Source organism: Pelodiscus sinensis, chromosome 7 (genome assembly GCF_052426305.1).
Source record: "Pelodiscus sinensis isolate ZL-2025 chromosome 7, ASM5242630v1, whole genome shotgun sequence".
NCBI classification, from domain to species: domain Eukaryota; kingdom Metazoa; phylum Chordata; order Testudines; family Trionychidae; genus Pelodiscus; species Pelodiscus sinensis.
The window spans coordinates 43035119-43056840 of record NC_143058.1 but is presented as its reverse complement, the minus strand read 5'-3'; the positions used below and the strand labels follow the sequence as shown (position 1 = coordinate 43056840).

At 45.3% G+C, this 21722-nt stretch overlaps 2 protein-coding genes across 9 annotated transcripts in view; one reads left to right on the top strand and one right to left on the bottom strand.

Annotated features, from left to right (window-relative positions):
* METTL8 (methyltransferase 8, tRNA N3-cytidine) overlaps window positions 1–21722 on the top strand; it is a 218229-nt gene that overhangs the window by 115675 nt on the left and 80832 nt on the right. The window lies entirely within an intron of this gene.
* The window catches only part of DCAF17 (DDB1 and CUL4 associated factor 17), a 47740-nt gene continuing 35271 nt past the window's right edge, over window positions 9254–21722 (bottom strand). For all 7 annotated transcript variants that reach the window (XM_089779759.1, XM_089779760.1, XM_075933616.2 and 4 more), the window contains 4 exons: window positions 19265–19352; window positions 17017–17100; window positions 11121–11276; window positions 9254–9980 (listed from right to left, as the gene is read on the bottom strand). In XM_089779759.1, coding sequence (XP_089635885.1) covers window positions 9783–9980; window positions 11121–11276; window positions 17017–17100; window positions 19265–19352 — 526 coding nt within the window. In that variant the 3' untranslated portion in view covers window positions 9254–9782. The remainder of the gene's footprint in view (window positions 9981–11120; window positions 11277–17016; window positions 17101–19264; window positions 19353–21722) is intronic.

Genomic DNA, 21722 nt, shown 5'->3' with positions numbered 1-21722 from the left:
TGTCCCTGGTCAGACCCTCCAACAGCAACCTGGCAAGACCCTCCAACAGCTCCCTGCCCAGACCCTCACAAGTATTCTGCCAAGGCCCCCCTGCCCAAAACTCCACCAGCACCCTGCCCCCTGGCCAGACACCCACAGCACCTTGCTCCTACCCACTGGCCAGACACCACCCTGCCCCTGCCACCTGGCCAGACCCCATCCAGCACTCTGCTAAGACACCATCCTGCCCCTGCCTCATGGCTAGAAACCCACCAGCACCCTGTGCCTGTCCCCTAACTCCTGGTCAGATACCCCCAGCTTGCTCCTGTACCCTGTTTTCCACCCAGATTCTGCACCCCCCTCCCTATCCCACTCCCTGGCAGCCTTGTCCCGCAACTGGATCTCTCATTTTTGGCTCCACTTCAGAGTGTAGAGGGTCCCGCAAATTCCACTAACCCTGGAACCACAGAAGAGTTAATTTGGCCTGAGGCCTTGAATGTCAGTCCTACCTCCCCTCCCTCCCCCCCCCCCCACCTCCTCCCCACGGGGCTGGAGTGCCAGAGGAGTGAGATGTCTCGGTTGGGGCCACATCAGTGAGGCTTGGGGGGAGTTTGAAGGGGTTGGTTTTTTTGCATCTCACTTGTGTGGTCCCTGACTGATTTTTTTTTTGTAGGTCAGTGACCTCTGATCCAAAAGAGGTTCCCCGTCCCTCAAAAATAAAGACAATCCTGAAACATTTTGTGTTGGACATAATATTTTATTTAAACATGAAGCCTGGCCAACAAGCCCCCAATTGGGGCCACCACCCCATCTGGCTGCAGCATCATAACATTCCTGTACACACACCCCCGATCCCAATCTTGAGCCGATCCATACACCAGTACCCCCTGTCCTGACCCTTTCACATACCCAAACTCCTGCACCCCCGCATCCTCAGTCTCCTGCCACAACACTCCTGCACCAACCACACACCACAGATCTGTGTCCTGAGGCCATCATACTCCCAGCCTCCCTGCCCTGAGCCCCTATACACTCCAACCCAAACTCCTGCACCCTCACATCCGAAAGACTGTGGCTTGCTCAGCATCCCAACCCCCACCTGACCCCAACAATCCCCAGCCTGGAGCTCCCTCCCTGAGTCATCATCCCCTTCTCCACCTCCTCCTGCATTCAAATTCCCTCCCAGAGTTTGCACTTCTTACCCCTTCCCACACCCAAATCCCTTATTCCCACCCCAGAGCCTGCACCTCCTGTCTCAACCCAGTGAGAGTGAGTAAGGACTGGGGACAGCAAATGATGGAGAGATGGGGAACAGAGGACGTAGGGTCTTGGGGAAAGGATGGGGTAGATCTTGGCTTGCCCTGACATTTAAAAAGTGATCTTGTGTGTAAAAAGGTTGGAGACCACTGCTTTAAAGTAATGTTCATTCAAGGTGTCAAGGTGGCAACATAGTCTGATGGTGAAAGTTCCTTGATGGTTTCTTATTCACTGGTGTTTGCTAAATTGCAAATTGATCTGAGGATTCCTGCAGCATCTTCCCCTGTTAGCTTGATGGCCCTGTTTTATCTTCTATGTACAGTAAAACCTGTTATCCGTCATGCCCGGGGATTAGGGTGTGCCGGTAACTTTAAATTTCTGGTTATCTGGGGGGGGGGGGGGAGAAGTCGGGAGGGGGGCACAGGAGCTGTGCAGGGGCCGGAATGTGGCCTGCTCGGGGGGGCCATGAGCTGCAGGGGGCGGGATGTGGTCTGGTGAGGGGGTGGATGGTGGGGGCGGCCTGCTGGGGGGGAGGGCACAGGAGCTGCAGGGGGGCTGGCTTGCTGGGGGTGCCAGGAGCCGTGGGGGAAGCCAAGATGCTTACTTTCGGCTGCTGTTTTCCCCTCCCCCAGATACATGCTGCACACTCGTCTGAGGAGCACTTAAAGAGCCAGTTTTCTTTTTTGTTGTTGGGGTTTTTTTTTGTTTGTTTTTGTTTTTTTTGCTTTTCCCAGCATCAAAAATTTGCTGGTTTCTACAGTTTTCCAGATGCTTAAGTTCCGGATAGGGCAGGGTTTACTGTACCATTTATGTACTGGCATAGGGAGTACGCTTATTAAGTTTGCAGATGATACCAAACTAGAAGGGGTTGCAAGTGCTTTGGAGAATAGGGTCATAATCCAAAATGATCTGGACAAACTGGAGACATGGTCTGAAGTAAACAGGATGAAATTTAATAAGGACAAATGCAAAGTAACTTTAAAAACATCAAATAGTTCTGCAGCATCTTAGAGACTAACAAAAATGTAGATAGTATCATGAGCTTCTGTGGACATAACCCAGTTCTTCAGGTGAATGGAGTAAGAGGTCCAGGGTCTAAATAAATAGCAAAGAGAGGGGATGGGGATGGAAAGACAAGGAAAAAATGGGGGAAAATATTATCAGAGTGTCCATGCTAAATGAGGCTAATAGAGTGGTCTGTAAGTACCCGGTGCTTAGATTTTTTATGTTATTAAAGTGTGGAATGTAGTGGCCCATCCAGGTCAGGTTTTTGTTCAGACCTTGATTACAGGTGTCGAACTTGTAAATGAAACCAAGTTCTGATGGTTTTGAAATGTCTTTATAATAGTGTAGTCACTTTTAGATCCATTAGCGAGTGCCTGGGCAAGTTAAAATGTTTCCTAACAGGTTTCCATGTGTTACCATTTCAAATATCTGATTTGTGTCCATTAATCCCTTGTCGCAGGGACCGTCCAGCTTGGCCAATATACATGGTAGAGGAGCATTGCTGGCACAGATCATATTGGTGGAAGTGCAGTTGTATGAGCCTCTGATGTTGTGGCTTATGTGGTTAAGTCCTGTGATGATGTCGCTTGTATAGATGTGTGGACACTGTTGGCACCGGAGTTGATTGCAGGGGTGGGCTCCTGGGTGAGTTTGATGGAGATGTGCTGCATAGTTGCTGGAAAGAATTTGTTTGAGGTTAGAGGATTGTCCGTAGGTGAGGATTGGCCTGTCCCCGAAGGCTTCTGAGAGTGAGGGATCATTTTCCAGGATGGGTTGCAGATTGTTATAAATGTGCTAGAAGAGTTTAAATTGGGGGCTATAGGAGATGACTAGTGGTGTCCTGTTGTTTTCTTTGTTGGACCTATCTTGAAGAAGCTGATGTCTCGGTACTTGTTTGGCTCTGTCAATCTGTATTTTCACATCTCAGGGTGAGTATTTAAGTTTTAAGAATGCTTGACACAGATCCTGTAGGTGTTTTTGTCTCTGTGAAATTGGCGTAAATCCAGTTGTATCTTAGGGCCTGGCTGTAAACGGTTGATTGGGAAATGTATCTTGGATGGAAGCTAGAGGCATGTAGGTAAGTGTAACGGTCAGTAGATTTCCGGTATAAGGTGGTAGAAATTTGCCCAACATTTAATTGTACTGTAGTGTTAAGGAAATGAAAAATACTTCACTTAGGAAGGAACAATCAGTTTCACAAAAGTAATTCTTCTGCTTTGCTCTGTGCTGATTAGGCCTCAATTGGAGTATTGTGTCCAGTTCTGGGCACCACATTTCAAGAAAGATGTGAAGAAATTGAAGAAGGTCCAGAGAAGAGAAACAAAAATGATTAAAGGTCTAGAAAACATGATCTATGAAGGAAGACTGAAGAAGCCATGCATGAGCCCTTTTAACTGATTCTATTTAAAGGGCTTATGCCTCCTGCATGGCTGCATTGCTGGGCAGCAACCCGGTAAGCGCAGGACCTTTAAGTAGAAGCAGTTGAAAGGGTTCGCATGTCCCCGGCTCCCAGGCAACACGCTAGCAGCGAGGCTGGGAGCAGCGAGCCCTTTAAATAGCAGGAATTGGAAGGGCTCACAGCTCCCATCTCCAACTAACGTGATGCCTAGGATCCACAGGGGAGGCGTGAGCAACTCTGCTATTTAAAGGCTTCACCCTTGCTGCCCGAAGCTCTGCCCCTTATGCCCAAGGCCCTGCCTCTTCCAGGACGGACCTCAACCAGGGTGGTCCCTGCTCAAAATTATTGCCCATCCCTGATCTAGACAGTGCTTAGTCCTGCCATGAGGGTGACAGCAGAGGGATCATGTGAGGATTACCTGTTGTGTTCCCTCCCTCTGCAGCATCTGGTATTGCCCACTGTTGGCAGACAGGATACTGGGCTAGATGGACCTTTGGTCTGACCCAGTATGGCTGTTCTTATGTTCTTATATTCAGAAGAGTGGACTCAATGAGCTCTTGAGGTCCCTTCCTGTTCTAGTATTCTATGATAACTTTCAGTACATTTGACATTTTGAATTTGTCCTGTGTGCACCACACAATAATATTAATGATCAGTCTGTTATAAGTGTTGATATCTTACATGACAGCTTTTACGTACAGGTTATAACATCTGTGAATTGGGGTACATTCAACTGATTACACTAGCTGAAACTCACTACTTGATACCAGTAAGCCCCTTGTCCTTTGGTATTAGTATGCTGTTAAGTCACAACAACACTTTTGAAACTATAAATTGATCCCAATTGATAAATACAAATGCAAAAGTTCTGTTTCCTTCTTGTTAATCAACAATAGTTCCTGTCTCTGTCCTCACAGTACTCATAGAAAGCAGTTCTGAGATTCTGAGACAGATGGGTACTATTTCTTTGGAAAGACAGGAAATCTGAATTATTACTGTTGTACAATTTTTGGTGCTAATTGAAGATGGGAGTGAAATATATTTCAGGTCCTCTTTTTGAGATTAGTGAATGATACGTACAATAGCAACTCTGCTTATCTTCCATAATATTGCCAGAGACAGATTCAATACCAGCTTTGCCCAATTGGCCACCTGTGTGTGTCTGCTGTTATTGCTTCCTGCCAAATCTAGTTGTTCAGGGTTGCATGGAGCTTCTGTTATAGAAGAGTAATGGAATGTGTAGTATGCCCTTTTGATGCTCAAATAGTCCTTTGCTAATCACTTCTAAAACTTGGAAGGGGAAAGAGACAACATTTTGGGATTTTTAAATTCTCTTTGTGAGATTAGTCTATTGCCTACAAAATATTTTTGTAGTTTTGGCTTATCATAGAATACTAGGACTGGAAGAGACCTTGAGAGGTCATCAAGTCCAGTCCCCTGCCCTCATGGCAGGACCCAGCACTGTCTAGACCAGTGGTTTCCAACCTTTTTATGCCCAAGATCACTTTTTAAATGTCAGAACAAGCCAAGATCTACCACCCCATCCTTCCCCCAAGACCCCACCGCTTCCTTGAAGCCCCGCCCTCACTGTTCTCCTCCTCTCCATCACTTGCTATCCCCAGTCCTTAGACATTGCCACTTTTTCTTTTCGATTCTTCTGTAGGAAGAGGTTTCTCCAACATCTGGCCTTTCTAGACTGGGTCAAATGTCAGAAAACCCCCTTCTTTGGAAAGAAAGCGGAAGAACAAATGCATTCCTGGATGCGGAAGAGTTTTTCCGGGATACCTCTGGAATCCCAGAAAAACCTCTGCAGTCTAGCCCTACCCTCACTGGGTTGAGACAGGATGTGTGGGACCTGGGATGGGAATAAGGGATTTGGGTGTGGGAAGGGGTGAGAGGTGCAAACTGTAGGAGGGAATTTGAATGCAGGAGGAGGTGGAGAAGGAGATACTGGCTCAGGGAGGGGGCTTCAGGCTGGGGAGTGTTGGAGTCAGGTGGAGTGTTGGGGTGCTGAGTAAGCCGCAGGCTTGTGGATGTGAGGATGCAGGAGTTTGGGTTGGGGTATGTGAGGGGCTCAGGGCAGGTAGTATGATGGGCTCAGGATGCAGATTTGCGGTGTGTGGATGGTGCGGGAGTGTTGTGGCAGAAGACTGAGGATGTGGGGGTGCAGGAGTTTGGGGATGTGAGAAGCTCAGGAAAGAGGGTTCCAGTGCATGATAGGCTCAGATCTAGGGTCTGGGGCGGGTGCAGGAGTGTTATGACACTGCAGCCAGATGTGGGCTTGGCCCCAATTGGGGGTTTGTTGACCACGCTTAATTTTTAAATAAAATATGTCAAACACAAAATGTTTCAGCATTGTCTTATGAGAAGGGCGGGGAACCTGTTTTGAGTCAGGGGGTCACTGACCCACAGAAAAGTCAGTTGGGGCCACACAAGTGAGATGCAAAAAAATAACTCCTCCAAAACCCCCCAAGCCTCACTAATGTGGCCCCAACTGTGTTGGCGGGAGCAGGGGACATAGTACTGGGGAAGGATGCTAGCGGGTTGCTGGGGCAGGGTACAGAGTGCCAGTGGGGGTAGGGGACAGGGTTCTGTGGCAGGGAACAGGGTTTTGGTGGGGAGAGGGGACAGGGAGTCCCCAACACGAGCCTCCTCCCGGGACTCCTACTCCCCCCCCTCCCCCCACAGGAGGGAAGCCCCGGCACACGTCTCCTCTGGGGACTCCTACCCCGCCCCCCTGCTCCCACTGTTCAGCAAGTCCCTGGCATGCCACAGACCTGGGTTGTGGTACCGCACCGGCTGTTTGGGGGAGGGGGAGCAGCCAGCGCACTTTCTGAAACCCTGGAAGTGGCACGCAGCTGCTGGACTTCCTTTCACCACACAGGAAGCTGGCATTACCTCCATTGTTGATGGAGGTAGGTAGTGGGGTTTCTTGGGTAGTGGGGGAAATTGGGGGGGCCCCAAACACCTCGTGATCAACTGGTTGAGCCCTCGTGATTGACAGGTTCATGACCACAGGTCTAGACCATCCCTAATAGACATTTATCTAACCCAGTGGTTCCCAAACCTTTTGGCATCATGCCCCCATTTGATTTTTGAAAAACCCCCATGCTCCCTCATAAGCAAAACTTGTTGAGCCAAAAAAAAAAAAAAAAAAAAAACTGACTGGGGTGGAAAAACAAAAATAGCAGCAAAACTTGGGGGGGGGGGGGATTTAAAGGGGGAGCTGGGTTGCCTCCTCCTCCCCCCCTCCCGGAATTTTTTCACGTCCCCCAGTTTGGGAATCCATGATCTAACCTACTCTTAAATATCTCCAGAGCTATCAGCTGCCCCTGGATCCCAGGGTTGTCAGCCTCTAGCGACAGCAGAGACTGGAACTGTCAGTCCCCCTGTTATTTTTAGTAAAAGCAGGAGTGGGCAAATTCCAGGCTGCAGGCCAAATCTGGCCCACAGAATTAATCCCTGGCGGGCCCCCACCTCCACGTTTACCTGCACCTCCACAGGTATCGGACAATTGCACCTCTCATTGGCTGTGAATTACTGTTCACAGCCAATGTGTGCGGCGGGAAGCAGTGTCCCAGTTGGCGATACTTCCCACCTCTCGCATTGGCCATGAGCAGTGATTCGTGGCCAATGAGAGCTGCGATCTGCTGATACCTGCAGAGGTGGTGGCCTGCCAAGAACTAACTCTGCAGGCTGCTGTTATTTTATTGCCCACCTGAGTAAAAGTCAGAGATAGGTAACAGGCTTCTATAGATTTTTGTTTATTGCCCATGACCTTGTCTTACTAAAAATAATAGTGACAAAAATCTCATCCTTAGTTATCATTGGTTCAGTGTCTTATTCTAACATTTATTATGAGAGGGAAAAAATGTTTAATACCACTGCTATTTCTTCCCTGTTCCTCATCCTCCACATCTGCAGTCCATTTTTTGTAGTGACTCCCACTGTCCACCCTCAACTGGCTTTACACTCAAGCCCTTCCTCATTCCATCTGCTAAAATAATCATCAATAGAACAGATAATGTAAAGTATACATTTGAAATATAATTAAACAGATTGAGAATTAACACTTGTGAGAGATGAATTAGGGGAGGGGCGATTTAGGGTGTTTATGGCTCATATTTGGAAAGCTTTTGTTCCAGTCAGGAGGTCTAGACATTTTCTGATTTTTAGAAATCAATGTTTGTAGTCTGCAAAAACTCAGTATGTCATAGGGAATATACAAATGCATCAAACTGGTTTAGTGTTTGACACCCCAGCTCAGATTTATGAATTTCTGGACTGTAACATAGGAACAGAATCATAGAATCATAGAATAATAGGACTGGAAGGGACCTCGAGAGGTCATCGAGTCCAGCCCCCCGCCCTCAAGGCAGGACCAAGCTCCGTCTACACCATCCCTGACAGATGTCTATCTAACCTGTTCTTAAATATCTCCAGAGAGGGAGATTCCACCACCTCCCTTGGCAATTTATTCCAATATTTGACCACCCTGACAGTTAGGAATTTTTTCCTAATGTCCAATCTAAACCTCCCCTGCTGCACTTTAAGCCCATTACTCCTTGTCCTGTCCTCAGAAACCAAGAGGAACAAATTTTCGCCTTCCTCCTTGTGACACCCTTTTAGATATTTGAAAACCGCTATCATGTCCCCCCTTAATCTTCTTTTTTCCAAACTAAACAAGCCCAGTTCATGAAGCCTGGCTTCATAGGTCATGTTCTCTAAACCTTTAATCATTCTTGTCGCTCTTCTCTGTACCCTTTCCAATTTCTCCACATCTTTCTTGAAATGTGGCGCCCAGAACTGGACACAGTACTCCAGCTGAGGCCTAACTAGTGCAGAGTAGAGCGGCAGAATGACTTCACGAGTTTTGCTTACAACACACCCGTTGATACAACCTAGAATCATATTTGCTTTTTTTGCAACAGCATCACACTGTTGGCTCATATTCAACTTGTGGTCCACTATGACCCCTAGATCCCTTTCCGCCATGCTCCTTCCTAGACAGTCGCTTCCCATCTTGTATGTATGGAACTGATTGTTCCTTCCTAAGTGGAGCACTTTGCATTTCTCTTTATTAAACCTCATCCTGTTTACACATTAGAACAACAAATTAGTGGGTACCACAAAGAAGAAAGAATAATTAGTTAGGGTATGTCTACACTACCCCGCTAGTTCGAACTAGCGGGGTAATGTATGCATACCGCACTTGCTAATGAAGCCCGGGATTTGAATTTCCCGGGCTTCATTAGCATAAGCGGGGAGCCGCCATTTTTAAATCCCCGCTGCTTCGAACCCCGTGTAGCGCGGCTACACGGGGCTCGAACTAGGTAGTTCGGACTAGGGTGCCTATTCCGAACTACCGGTACACCTCGTTTCACGAGGAGTACCGGTAGTTCGGAATAGGACCCTAGTCCGAACTACCTAGTTCGAGCCCCGTGTAGCCGCGCTACACGGGGTTCGAAGCAGCGGGGATTTAAAAATGGCGGCTCCCCGCTTATGCTAATGAAGCCCGGGAAATTCAAATCCCGGGCTTCATTAGCAAGTGCGGTATGCATACATTACCCCGCTAGTTCGAACTAGCGGGGTAGTGTAGACATACCCTTAATTACTAAACACTTGGTTTTTTTAAAGAAAGTGTTTCTACACAGTCAAGAGGAATTTACAGAAGGACACAGTTCCCTCATGTCTAAATGACTTGATAACAACTCTGGCACTTTTATTCTATATAAAATTTTATCCTAAAAACATTATTACAGTATAGACAATTTAAAATAAAGTTGCAAGAGAAGATCTAAGTGTAAGTAAAACAAAATATAGTACAGTATGGATATCAGTAAGTCTTTGGGCCTGATATTCAGTATTTCAATCAGATTACCAGTAGTTGGTGGACAAGAGCAATAAATGAGATCATTATTTGTGTTACAATATCATAATCAGTAGCCAGTAGCAACTGTAAAAGGTAAATGAAGTTAAATTATAGTCTATGAAAATACATACAATGACCATCTTTATGTGCAAAATACTCCATAATAAAATATTCAAGCTCAAAATACACATTTTAACACAATGCTTAGAACATAATATTTGACTAGACTAAGGAGACAATGTCCATGTAGTGTGAAGCCTCAGTGGAAGCTCATTCTCTCTTAAAATATTCAAAAATTCTCTCCCCCTTTTTACAAAAGACTTTTTTCACTTTTTCAAGGCTTGAATGTTCATCTTCCTCTGCACTACCACAGACCATTTGGTACAGATAACAGCTGAAGATCCTGTTAGGCTTTTGTTCTATATGTAACATAATGTCTCTATCAAAGTAAACTTGGTGATTGTAAGTCTGCAATAAGAAAATAATTTTGAATGATAGCTTCATTTCCCAGAGGCTCATGTCAGTACCATATAAATAAGACTTCCCTAAAACTGATTAGAAAATTACAGCAAAATACTGTTCATTTTCCTAGTACACATGACAAAAAGCGTATGTAGATAAACGGTCTTTCAGATAAAGCAAGTGTTTAAGAATCACAGTTCAGATCTTCAAAGATAGTTAGGTACCTAAATCCCCATTGAAATCAGTGGGGAGTTAGATATCTAAATATTTAAATTCCCACACAGGCAGGCCTATACTTAATTTTGCACCTGAAAGGTTCCACTGCTCTCGGTCAGAACACTCAAAAGTTGTAAAGTTAAGCATACACACATATGTTTGTGGGAACAAAGATTAGGTTAAGTATTTTATGATTGTCAAAAGAACGTGTATCGATTGCCTTAAAAATATGAGCGAAATCCTAATTTAATACTGTGGATTTTCAGATAAATGAACTACTGTATCACAGAATACTTGCAAGTCCAACTGATTAACTTTTGCTACAGATACTTTACATGGGAATTTCCAGTGGGGTTTATATTGTATATCTGACTCGAAAATATGAATAAAACAGTTACAATAAAACTCCAGTGATCCGGCACCACCTGGAACCCGGAAGTGCTCCAGGCAGCCAGACAATTGGAGCTGCTCTGCCCCGGGCTTCCCAGAGTCAGCCGCTAGTCAGTTTCAGCAGCGGCTGACTTGGAGAAGACTGGGGCAGAGCAGCTTGGGTGCTGCCAGGTTGGTCCCGCAGTGACGAGGGGCAGCGCTATGGGATCAACCCGGCAGCACCCCAGCTGCTCTGCCCCGGGCTTCCCCAAGCCAGCCACTGGTAGTTTCAGCAGCGGCTGACTTGGGGACGCCTGGGGCAGAGCAGCTGGGGTGCTGCCGGGTTGGTCCCGCAGCGCTGCCGCTTCCCCCATCCCTCCATCCCACCCAGACTCCTCATAGCCCCCCCTTCCGATAGTCCGGCATATCTGATAATCCGGCACCCCCTGGGTCCTAAAGGTGCCGGATTATCGGAAGTTTACTGTACTTGGATGCAAAGCAGTATGGCAAGTGGGTACAGGGGAATGTTAATGTAAACTGAATTTAGTGGATTATACTCACCACATCCCAAGACTCCACTAATGGAATACTCTTAAGTAGAATCCCATGTTCATTACAGTGAAAGTCAAGGTGTGCTCTCCCATCAGCTCCTATCTGAGTAACCGCCACAACGGATAACAAATCCAGCTCATCTTCATAGTCCACAATTTTGAAAGTCTTATGAAAACACAAAATCTCAAGGTGACCAATTAATAAATAGATGTTTACAGTTATTTTTAAAAGAATTTTACATGTTTTTTGGGACGTGGAAAGGAAAGAAAAAGTTCCTGTTCACAGGTCTATCATCATTCATCGGGAAAATCTTTGCCATTAAGGTAATAAGCTGTAAGCATCTTTCCAACCACAGGCTTTTCAGTGCATTTCAGCAGAGCCGCCGGAAGAGAAAAGAACATCCTGTATTGCCCCAGTGTGTATGAGTGTAAAGATTGTATATACCCTGATACTGTAAATAACATTAACAGCAATACGACTTGTCCTATTGTCAACATCTATGCCGTGAGATTTGAAAAAATTACAAGGGTAATACAAGTCACAAAAATGCCAGTATCCTCTCTTTAGATGTATATACTCCTACATATATACATAATCAACAGCTCCAGGGAAGGACTGTTTTAGAAAAGAAACATCTTTAGCGCTATTTTCAATGTGCTAGCGCAAGTCTGTGGACCGGGCTGAGTGGCTTGCTCCCAAATGCAGTGAAAACATACCCTAAATGACTTATTTTGCTTGTCTCCTGTCTAAATCCAAGAAAATGAACAAAATCTGTGAAGTTCTGACTACTGAAGTGTCATCTTTGTAATTTTTATTCTGTTAATTTTAAATTAATATAAATTAACTCCAAGCTTTAAGGCCCATGTAAAAACTTAATCCTGTTTTCAATGAGCTGGTATCCATTTCTATGGAAACAAGAGTGGAAATGCTGCCAGAAATTGAGGAATTAGAATTTTCATGTCAGTGTGAATTTCAGCTGAATCCTAAAAATGTTTTTCAAATACTGTCTGACTATCTCAGCAACTGGAGTCCTCAGTTCTCTAGTGTTTTTACTTTGAAAATATTCAATTAAAAAAAACCCCTTAAATATTTTCCTTGCAATTTAGCAAGATGGCTGACTAACCCCTGTAAACTAGGCTTAGGCTAAACAGACCAAAGAATAATGAACTATGCAGTTACACAGGTGCCCAAACACTCAGAACAATCATTGGTCAATTAGCTGCCTCAGACCTTTTTCATAACAGCATAGCCTACACTATCCAAATGTTATAAATGTGACAGCCCACGTTATCTAACAAGGGGAATGTCAGGGTCCTGTTTTTAACAGTGAATATAACACTTTAGAAAAGTGCTGATCAGATAACTAGAGAAAGCCTTCTAGCTCATTACATAGTTACCTTTGTGGAGATGGGAAGAGAAGACTAGAGAGAAGAGAGATGTTAGGTAGAATGATCTAGGAAAGTCATACAGTGATACTGCTCCTGGAGGATTCAGTTTCACACTCCTCTCACTTCCACCCACCTGTTTTTGATGGCTGCATAACTTAAGAGTGGCAAAGCCACAACAGGCTTGAACATTTTTTGTAGTCTTCAAGCCTATAATGTAATTATATCCAGAGCAAAATAAAATGAATATAAACAAAATGAAAAGGAAGACTACTTGAAGATTTTCACCTCTTTTCTGCACTTCCAGACTATAAGCATGGGGTAAGCTCCAGCTTGGTGAACTAGTAATTTCAATACTTGTTTTTTGTACAAGTTTAAACAAAATGTAAATACTGAATGAATGAAACACAGAAAAACTAAAACTGGAAAGAGATTAGCGAGCTGGAGGGATGAATCATGATTAAGCTGAGGAAATGGGTCATTCTCACATGTTAACTATATTCCAGTTAAGTATTGGAATAAATTATATAGGGAGGTTGTGGAATCTCCATCATTGGAGATTTTTATGAGTAAGTTAGACAAGCACCTGTCAGGGATGGTCTAGATCAGAGCTTGTCAAACTGTGGCTTGTGAGCCATACACATCTCTTTTACAGTTAAAGTATGGCTTGTGGATTGACACTCATCCCCCCGCATTCTCCATCTACCAGATTGGGGCAGAGGGAGCTCAGGGCTTCTGCCCTGTGGCAGAGTGATGGGGCTAGTGGCTTCAGCCCCATAGGAGGCACCTGCCAAGGCTCTGGACTTCCGTAGGAGTAGGGCTGAAGCCACAAGCTCCAGCAGATGTGCCTAGCTCTCAAACTTACTAAGTTTATTACATGCAGATCACAGGGTCAATAGGTTTGGCCATCCCTGGTCTAGAACATACTTAGTCCTGCCACGAATGCAGGGGACTTATCTGTATAACCTTTTGAGGCCCTTCCAGCCCTATAATTCTACATAGCCACATTGCAGCTTAAATCTGAACTGTGATGTCATGGGAGTTCTCCCCACTCCCACTTTTTTAAAATTCTTCAGTTTTATTTAAAGAAAAATGTCACGAGTGACTTGTGACAGTGTATTTGTATTTTTGTTCACAATCAATAATATTATCAGAGTTTGCTCAGTGCTACGGGTGTTAAGGGCTAGTTGTGTGTTAGGGGTAAGGGTGTTAAGGACTAGTCGACTATCCGATAACCAAATGTTAATTCGATAGTCAGTTGACTAGTCGACTCCCCACCCCCTATCAGATAGAGCAGCGTTTCCCAAAAAATGCCGGGCCTCAGCGTGCCTGGTGGCTGCCAGCCCTTAGGCCGATTTGACCCATTTGGTTGAATCGGGCCCCATGCCCCTGCACCTGGAAGTGCCGGCGAGTTAAGAGCTGGTGCCCTGCTCCAGCACTATGTGAAGCTGAGTCTCTCCCTTGCTCTGCCTGGAGCGGGCCCTGGATCCCCCCTCCCCCCCCCCGCACATCCTCCCACCCCTCCCCCAGAGTGTTCCCCATGGCCCCGGATGTCCCTGCTGTGCGCAGCTCCTCCTCGCCACCTGCCGCCCATGCGCGGTGTTGCACATGGGCGGGGAGGATGCTTGGGCGTGACGTGACGTCATGGCCCAGGGTTTTGAAACCCGCGGGAGGCACGTTGCGGGGCCTGGCTGGCTCCGGGTTCCGTCTCCGGGGCCTGAGTGCAGACTCTGGCCCCGCAACATGGAAGGAGAAGGTGGGGAACCGGCTCATGCGGCAGCGGAGGAGAGGAGAGACGGGGAGGGGGGGGAGAGAAGGGGCTTGGGCCGGGGAGGGGAAGGCACCAAGGGACAGGGTGCAGGAGAGACAAATGCCAGGGGGCCAAGTGCAGACCATGAGGGAAAGGGCAGGAGGAGAGGTGTCAGTGGGAGGGGCACAGGGTGATGCTGGGAGAGGAAAGGAGAGGGGCACTGGGGGCTAGAGAGGGAGGTGCTGGGAGAAGGCTTGAAAGAAGGGGTGGGCATGAGGAAGGTCAGAATGGAGCAAATCGTGTGTGAGGGCACAGAGGGGCAGGAGGGGAATGGGGCAGAGACTGGTGAGGGGGTGGGTATTAGGGAAAAAGAGGGCAAAGGGAGGCACCAGGAGGGTGCAGGGCTAAGGGAAGGTGCAGGTGCCAGGGGATTCTGGGGTGAGGAGGAGGGGAGAGCTGGCCACCGGAAGCAGAACTGGACGGGGGAATCAGGGCAGGCTGGGGAGATTGGGGGGCTGGTGGAAGCAGGGCTGCCGGGGGTGTGAGGTTGGGGGCAGGGAGCTGGCTGGGGAAGATGTGGGCGGGGTGAGAGAAGCGGCCTCTGGAAGGAGGGCTGGACGCAGGCAGTGGGGCTGGCCAAGGGAGATTGGGAGGAGAAGCGGGGGAGAACTGGCTGCCCAGGAGGGGTTTGGGGGAAGTGGGGCTGGCCAGAGGCGCAGCAAGGGGAGCAGGGGGGAGGAATGAATCGGCCTGCAGGGAGTGGGACTGACCCGACCCCGTTCCCGCCTTCCCCCCACCCACAAAGCACGAGTTAGTTCTACTGTCCCCCTTTGCCCCTCCCCTCACGCCCCTCGAGTAGTTGCGAACTATCTGGCTGGTAGACACACTCAGGCAGCATGAGCACATTTACCAGCCAGGCAGTTCGAAACTACAAACTGATACATCTAGTAATAATACAACTTACCTACTGAGAAAATACCAGACATGTTATATGTCTGGTATTTTTTCAGTTTGTTTTTCATGTGTTTATATTTTTGGGCTGCAAAGAGAAGAACTGAAAAAAAAGGGTTCCAATTAAAGTAAAAAATTTGGGAAACCCTGGTCTAACCAGCTTTCTGACTGTCTTACAGCCCATTCATCCAATCCATATTCTTTAACTTGCTGGCAAGAATATTGTGGGTGACCATATCAAAAGCTTTGCTAAAGCTGGCACTGGGAGATTTGGGAGGACCAGAAACAACTTATTTGAATATTCATCATTTGATTAATGAATATGCAAATGAACATTACTGGTCCTCCAAAAGTTTGTGAATGGATTTACTGGTCCCCGTGTCAAAAAGTTTGGGAACCCCTGAGATAGAGGCAGCAAAGGGGGGAAAGAGGAGGTACTCCAAAGCAGCAGCGCCGCACTGCTGATCCCGGGCTCAGCTGTGCTGTGCTGCCACTTTGAAACGTGGAGGCAGTGTTCAAAGGGGCAACGTCGCAGAGCTGATCCCCGGCTCAGCTGTGTGGCGCTGCTGCGCATGGAGCCCGGGGTCAGCTGGGGACACTCCGCTGAGCCTGGGCTTCAGTGTGGCATTTCCGCAGAATCCAGGAACAGCTGGGGAGTCCCCAGGTGACCCCCAGTTCTGGGGAAATGCTGCGCGGAACCCACGGTCAGCTGGGGAATCCCCAGCTGAACCCAGCTCCGAGTGGCATTTCAAATCAGTAGTGCAGCATGGATTCCTAAGTCCCCCGCTGACCCCGGGCTCCATGTTGCACTGCCGCTTTGAAATGCACAAGAGCCCCCTCTGGGGACTCTAGTACATTTCAAAGCTGGCGCACCATGTGCAGCCTCCAGAGTATGTGGGAGTTCCACATTCCTCCTTCGAAATGTACAAGAGCCCTCCTCAAAGGAGGAATGTGGAAGTGCCTATCGACTACTCGATGGAAATTCCATTGATTCCTCAACTAGTTAATTAACAGTTACATAACATCCTTAGTACAGAGTAGAAGAAGAGAGAGTCCCTGGCTTGAGTTTAAATACTATAGTAAAAGGGAGAGACATTGTTCTTCAAACAAACCACACCAGTATCTGGAAAGTAGACAATCCAATGTCATTATTTACAATTTTGTTTCTTTGGATTTACTGCTGAAAAGTTTGTTGGTGAAAATGTTTTAAGGAGAGATCTATATAGAGAGAATGGTTGTAGTTTCTCCCATTAAGGGCTTCATCTCATATCACTTAAGTCACTCACTGTTTTTCCATTGACTTCAACAGAAGTAATATCAGTCCTTAAATGAGGAAGACTCTTTGAGTATGTCTACACTGAAAGGCCACTACACAATTTAACCTACATCAATTGCATAACTTAAGTCGAAATAGCTTATTTTGACTTTTGGCACTGTCTACACAGCAGGAAGTCCGAGAAAGATGAGAGTTACAGGAGTCGGAGTAAGAAGTCCTCTAACTTGACATTATTTTGACATTATGTCAAAATAACTGCTTGTAGTGTAGATGTAAACTATGTTATTTTGGAATAACATCAGAAATATCACTGCTGTGTAGACGTATCCTTTCAGGCACAAATAGCAGCAAAGAAAAAGAAAGAGATAAAGAATGGAGAAGAAAAGCAAAGGGATGGTAGGAAGTAAGGCAGCAGAAGGAGGATGATAAAGAATGAATATAGAGCTTAAAGTTCCAGAGTCTGCACTTATGAGAGATATGCCTTGATGGCTCGACTCCTTGACCAATCTTTTTGCCCTTTTTAGCTCACTGTACCACAATTACCTCTTGTTCTGGGTCATCATCCAGCAAGTTAAAACGCTTTTTCACCACTCGGCCAGAAGCAGTTACAGTTACTGAGTTGTTCACCTTAGACACATAATTAAAAAAGAGAGAGAGAGAGAGAGAGAGAGAGAGAGAAGTAAATCTGCACAGCAGGTGGTAATATAGGATGTACATTCTTTTTATCAATATATTCATTTTATTTGAAATATGGTAAAGCTTTTAGAAAGACTAAAAGGCAGTACTATCTTTAGTAAACTGAAAGTACAGACAATCAGTACAGGAGCAAATAAATAATTTTATTAAGCATCATTTATTGTTTTATCTGAGATTTTTTATAGATCTCCTAAAAAGCCTGACATGAGAGGACAGTGAAGACTCCATAGCACTTTTTTAAGAGCAGGATATCCTTGCCCTAGTGCCCTTCAGCCAGACTTCCCCTACATTTGTTATACAGGCAGTCCCCGGGTTACATGGATCCGACTTACATCGGATCCCTACTTACAAACGGGATGAGGCAACCCCGCACTAGCTGCTTCCCCCCAGCAGACCAGGGAGACGCGAAGCTAGTGCCCCCCCCCTCAGCAGACCAGGGAGACGCGGAGCGGCTTTTCTCAGCAGACACCTCAGCTTGAGAATAAAGGACTGAGGGAAGTGAGGTGTGGGAGAATAAAACTGAGCTCTGGAGAAATGTTTGGCTAGAGTTTCCCCTACAATATGTACCAGTTCCGACTTACATACAAATTCAACTTAAGAACAAACCTACAGTCCCTATCTTGTACGTAACCCGGGGACTGACTGTATTATTATGCTGTGCCCAGGCTGGCTGCTACCATTTATGTGTGATATTATTGATTATTTTTGTCAATTGCAGTATTTTTGGTGACTTGAGGTAATTATAGTTTCCACAGAAAAATGGGGTTAGTTAGAAATACCAAAGTCAAGCCAGCAATTTTGGTCCCAGAACTACACCTGGCTATGCACAACAAATTTAAAGTCAATTGGGTTGTGTCAATGTAGCCTACATCCAGGGGCGGCTCGTGAGCCGAGGCAAACTAGGCAGTTGCCTAGGGCGCCACTGACCCAGGTGCCTGATGATGACGTCACGGGGCGCCGGAGCGCCCTGTGATTACGTCACATCCATTGACAGCTATGCAGGCGGGGGCACCAATCGTGCCTTCTGCCTGGGGCGCCAGCTGCCGCAGCCAGCCTCAGACCGCTCCTGCCTACATCAATAATCTAATATTTAGGAAATTAAAATAAAAATAACCAGGCAGCAATCCAACTCATAAGGATCTCTTAAATGGAAAACCTTTAATTTAGCAAATAGGTACACTGATAAGTAAAATGAGACTTCCAATAAAACATCCCATGGGATGCAACCCCATCATCTGAGTGTCCCTTAGCCTCTGATTGCCAGAAGCTCTAATTGCCTGTTCTGTTAATTCCCTCTGAAGCATTCTCATTTGGTTTTTGTGGTTTGCTTTCACAAAATTTGTGTTTCACCAGGCTTGATATTTTTCAGCCATTTGACCTATCAGCTTTAAAGCTTCATTGCTATCAAATCTGCATAGAATTATGATTTAAGTCAGCGATACCTCCTTGCCAAGGAAATCTATCACTGTATGCTGCTTAAGGTTTACACCCAAGGCAACTATTTGTATTGTTCACCACAATAGATGCCAAGAACCTAAAAAGTGAAAGAAAATTTCAGTAATATAACCTGAAAATATAATTATCTTTGAAATTTCTCTCATACAGACCAGATGCAAAGAAGGTACTGCCCAGGCTTATCAGTTAGTTGAGTCCACTACTCAACTACTTGCATCCCCCACTCCCCCCCCCCCCCCGGCCTTGCTGTATCAGAAGGAGCAAGTAGGGGGAGAAGGGAAGCAGGAGCCACTGCTGGGGGAGTCGGCTTAAAAGGCTAACACAGGCAGCAGCGGGGGGGGGACAGGGGAGGCTGCCAGCCTCTGTCCATGGTGGGCAAAGGCTCACCACGGGCATGCGCTGCTCCACAGTCCCAGCTGGGAGCTGAGACTCCTCCATGGACAGGGTTGCCTCCAGAGTAGCCTGTGCTCATGGTCTGTGGAGGAGGCTTCTGGACCTGGTGCAAGCTGGGACTGAGCTTTGGATCAATCCCACATAATACACTGATAAACATATACACATAAACCACCTGTATATGCTATGTAATCAAGCAAAAGTAAAATACATTGTTTTTATTAAAAATTTCCTGCTATAGTCTTACATTGTTCTGTCTGTTGGCCATTATGACAAAATCTTCTGTAATTTCCTGCTGGTATTTATTATTTTCAGTTTCCCTCAGCTTCAAGACTCTTAAAAGAAGATATAAAATGAGTCATGTTAAAATTTTAAATGTTGTGATTTCTAAAAATCAGATGTTCCAAAATAGCAAAGATAAGTTAATCATAAATTCTTTCAAATACAGTACAGGATACCACATTTAAATAATGCTATTACTATATATAACACATTTATCTGTGCTGTTTTAATATATCTGATTAGCACATCCGTTCTAGAATATACAGTACGTTTCCTTATTAAATTATACTGTTGTTCACATCCACCACGTGGTAGCCTGCAGAAATTTCTTCTAGAATTCTGGATACTGTCTGGTTTACAAATTCTCCAGTTCCTATAGGTTGCTCGTAATTCCTTGGTCTAGTACTTCTCAGCTTAAATTGGAGTTGTGTAGGGGAGGACTAAGACCTTCAAATCAAAATGTTCATATTCTAGAGTTGACATTCCCGGGTGTACAAAATGTTAATTGATGGGTCTGGAAGAGGAACTAAAATGACTGGCAGATATGCTGGGCTCATTTGAATATCATTGTAAAAGTAGTGGAGGGGATAATATCTGGCCTGGTTCTACTCTTGTCAGATGGCATCTGAAGAGCAAATCTTACTTGATTGCTTACTTGGCTCCCTCAGGTGTTATTTTTCTGCTTATGTTTAAGAGTGAAAAACCATAAAATATGCAAACTTTGGAATTAAATTTCCATAAATGAATTTTGGGGTTGTGATGGATAGGAGGAGTGTTGGCCAGCACTTGGTGATTAAAGGGTCAAATTCAGGTAGCTAAGGGGTGTTGGCAGAAAGTCAGGAAAGCCAATGGTAAGACTGTTGAAATTTAAATTGAATATAGATTCCTGGTTGCTCTTCCTTTGTTAGAGTTCTAAGTTAGCAGCTGGAGGAAGCAAGATAAATAATTTCAAACAGAATTAACATGCCTTCAAGAAATATTGGACATGGGAATGGACCCTTGAAGTATAGAACCGTATGGATCGTGAGTAGAGGGAAAATGTGTATTTAGTCATGATCTGGTTATTTTTCTTTATTTTGCTCTTTGGTTAAACTTCTGTGTGTGAAATCCATCTGCCTCCCTCCCCTCTTTCACTATACCTAAGCTGTGCCCAGAGCTACCATTTTGTAATGTGTTTTAATGTGCTCTTTCCTCAGTTGCTCTGTAACACCTAGCAACCAAGTATGCATTGTCAAGTATATCTTTTTGTTTTGTTAATAAAATCACCTTTTTTAAAGCAATGATTTGATTGTTGTGTCCTGGAAGGTAAGAGGAGGCCTGTGTGTGTGCCTGCCTACATTGAGAGGTCAGCAATCAGAGAGACAGTTGGTTTTCTGTGGTTCATTTCTTTTTTCAAGCTCTCTTGTGGCAAAAGAACTTGGGGTACCACTTGAGAAGATATTCAAGTGTTTCTTCCTGGTTTTCAGGGTTTTATTTAATTCACTTGATTGTGGCAGCCTATCTCCCAGGGTCAGGAATCTGTGACTCTGGGGAGTTTTTGTAAGCAAAGCCTATAAATGCAAGCTATTATTAAGGTCTCTTATGGGCCCCCACCTTCTGCATGCAGAGTGGGGAACAGCCCTGACAGGGGTGAAGTACAAAGAGGAAATTGTTGAAAAGGAATGGGTAAATGAGGACTGCACGACAGTAGAGAAAAGTCAATGATCAGAAAGTTAGAGATGATTTATTTTAACAGGTTAAATCTGCTGGTAGGAAACAGAAAATGCACAGCATAAGTTGATCAAGGCTAATGCCTCCAAAAAGGGGTTAAGGATTTCAAAGGTTTATCCTTAAAGGAAGTGGATGACCTTGTAATGGTGGAAACTGGAATTCTTAAGAAGCGTCTAGATTGTTACACACATTGGCAAAATACAATTTAACAAATTTTCCTAAATAAGCAAAATAACAGCTATTTTTATTATTTTTTCGAGAACTATTTTCACACAAGAGTTAAGCTTGTTCTCTCTAAACAGCACTATTAAATGCAACTATAGGTTCATCCTTTATACAGGTGTCTTTCCCAGCATGCTCCTTTTCTTGCAGATTGCCCTCTAGATAGTGCTCTAGACTAGGGATATAATAGAGTAGTCAATTAACCAGTAAGCAAAAGCTTATAGGTTAATGCTATAGACTACTGGCTGGAGGGTGTACATTTTTTAGCAGGCTGACTATACATTTTATGTAACATATACATGCACTCTCTCATGGAAGAGTAAGCTGGGTTCTGTTCTACCCCATGTATCACACAGGATTCAGCTTGCCCTTCCATAACCATCTATAATGTTAATTATTTACTGTCCAAGTTTCTGTGGCAGTCATTTGTAAAAAAAGTCATGATGTCATTTTTACACAGTTGCTTTTCTGACTCTACACACATATTAACA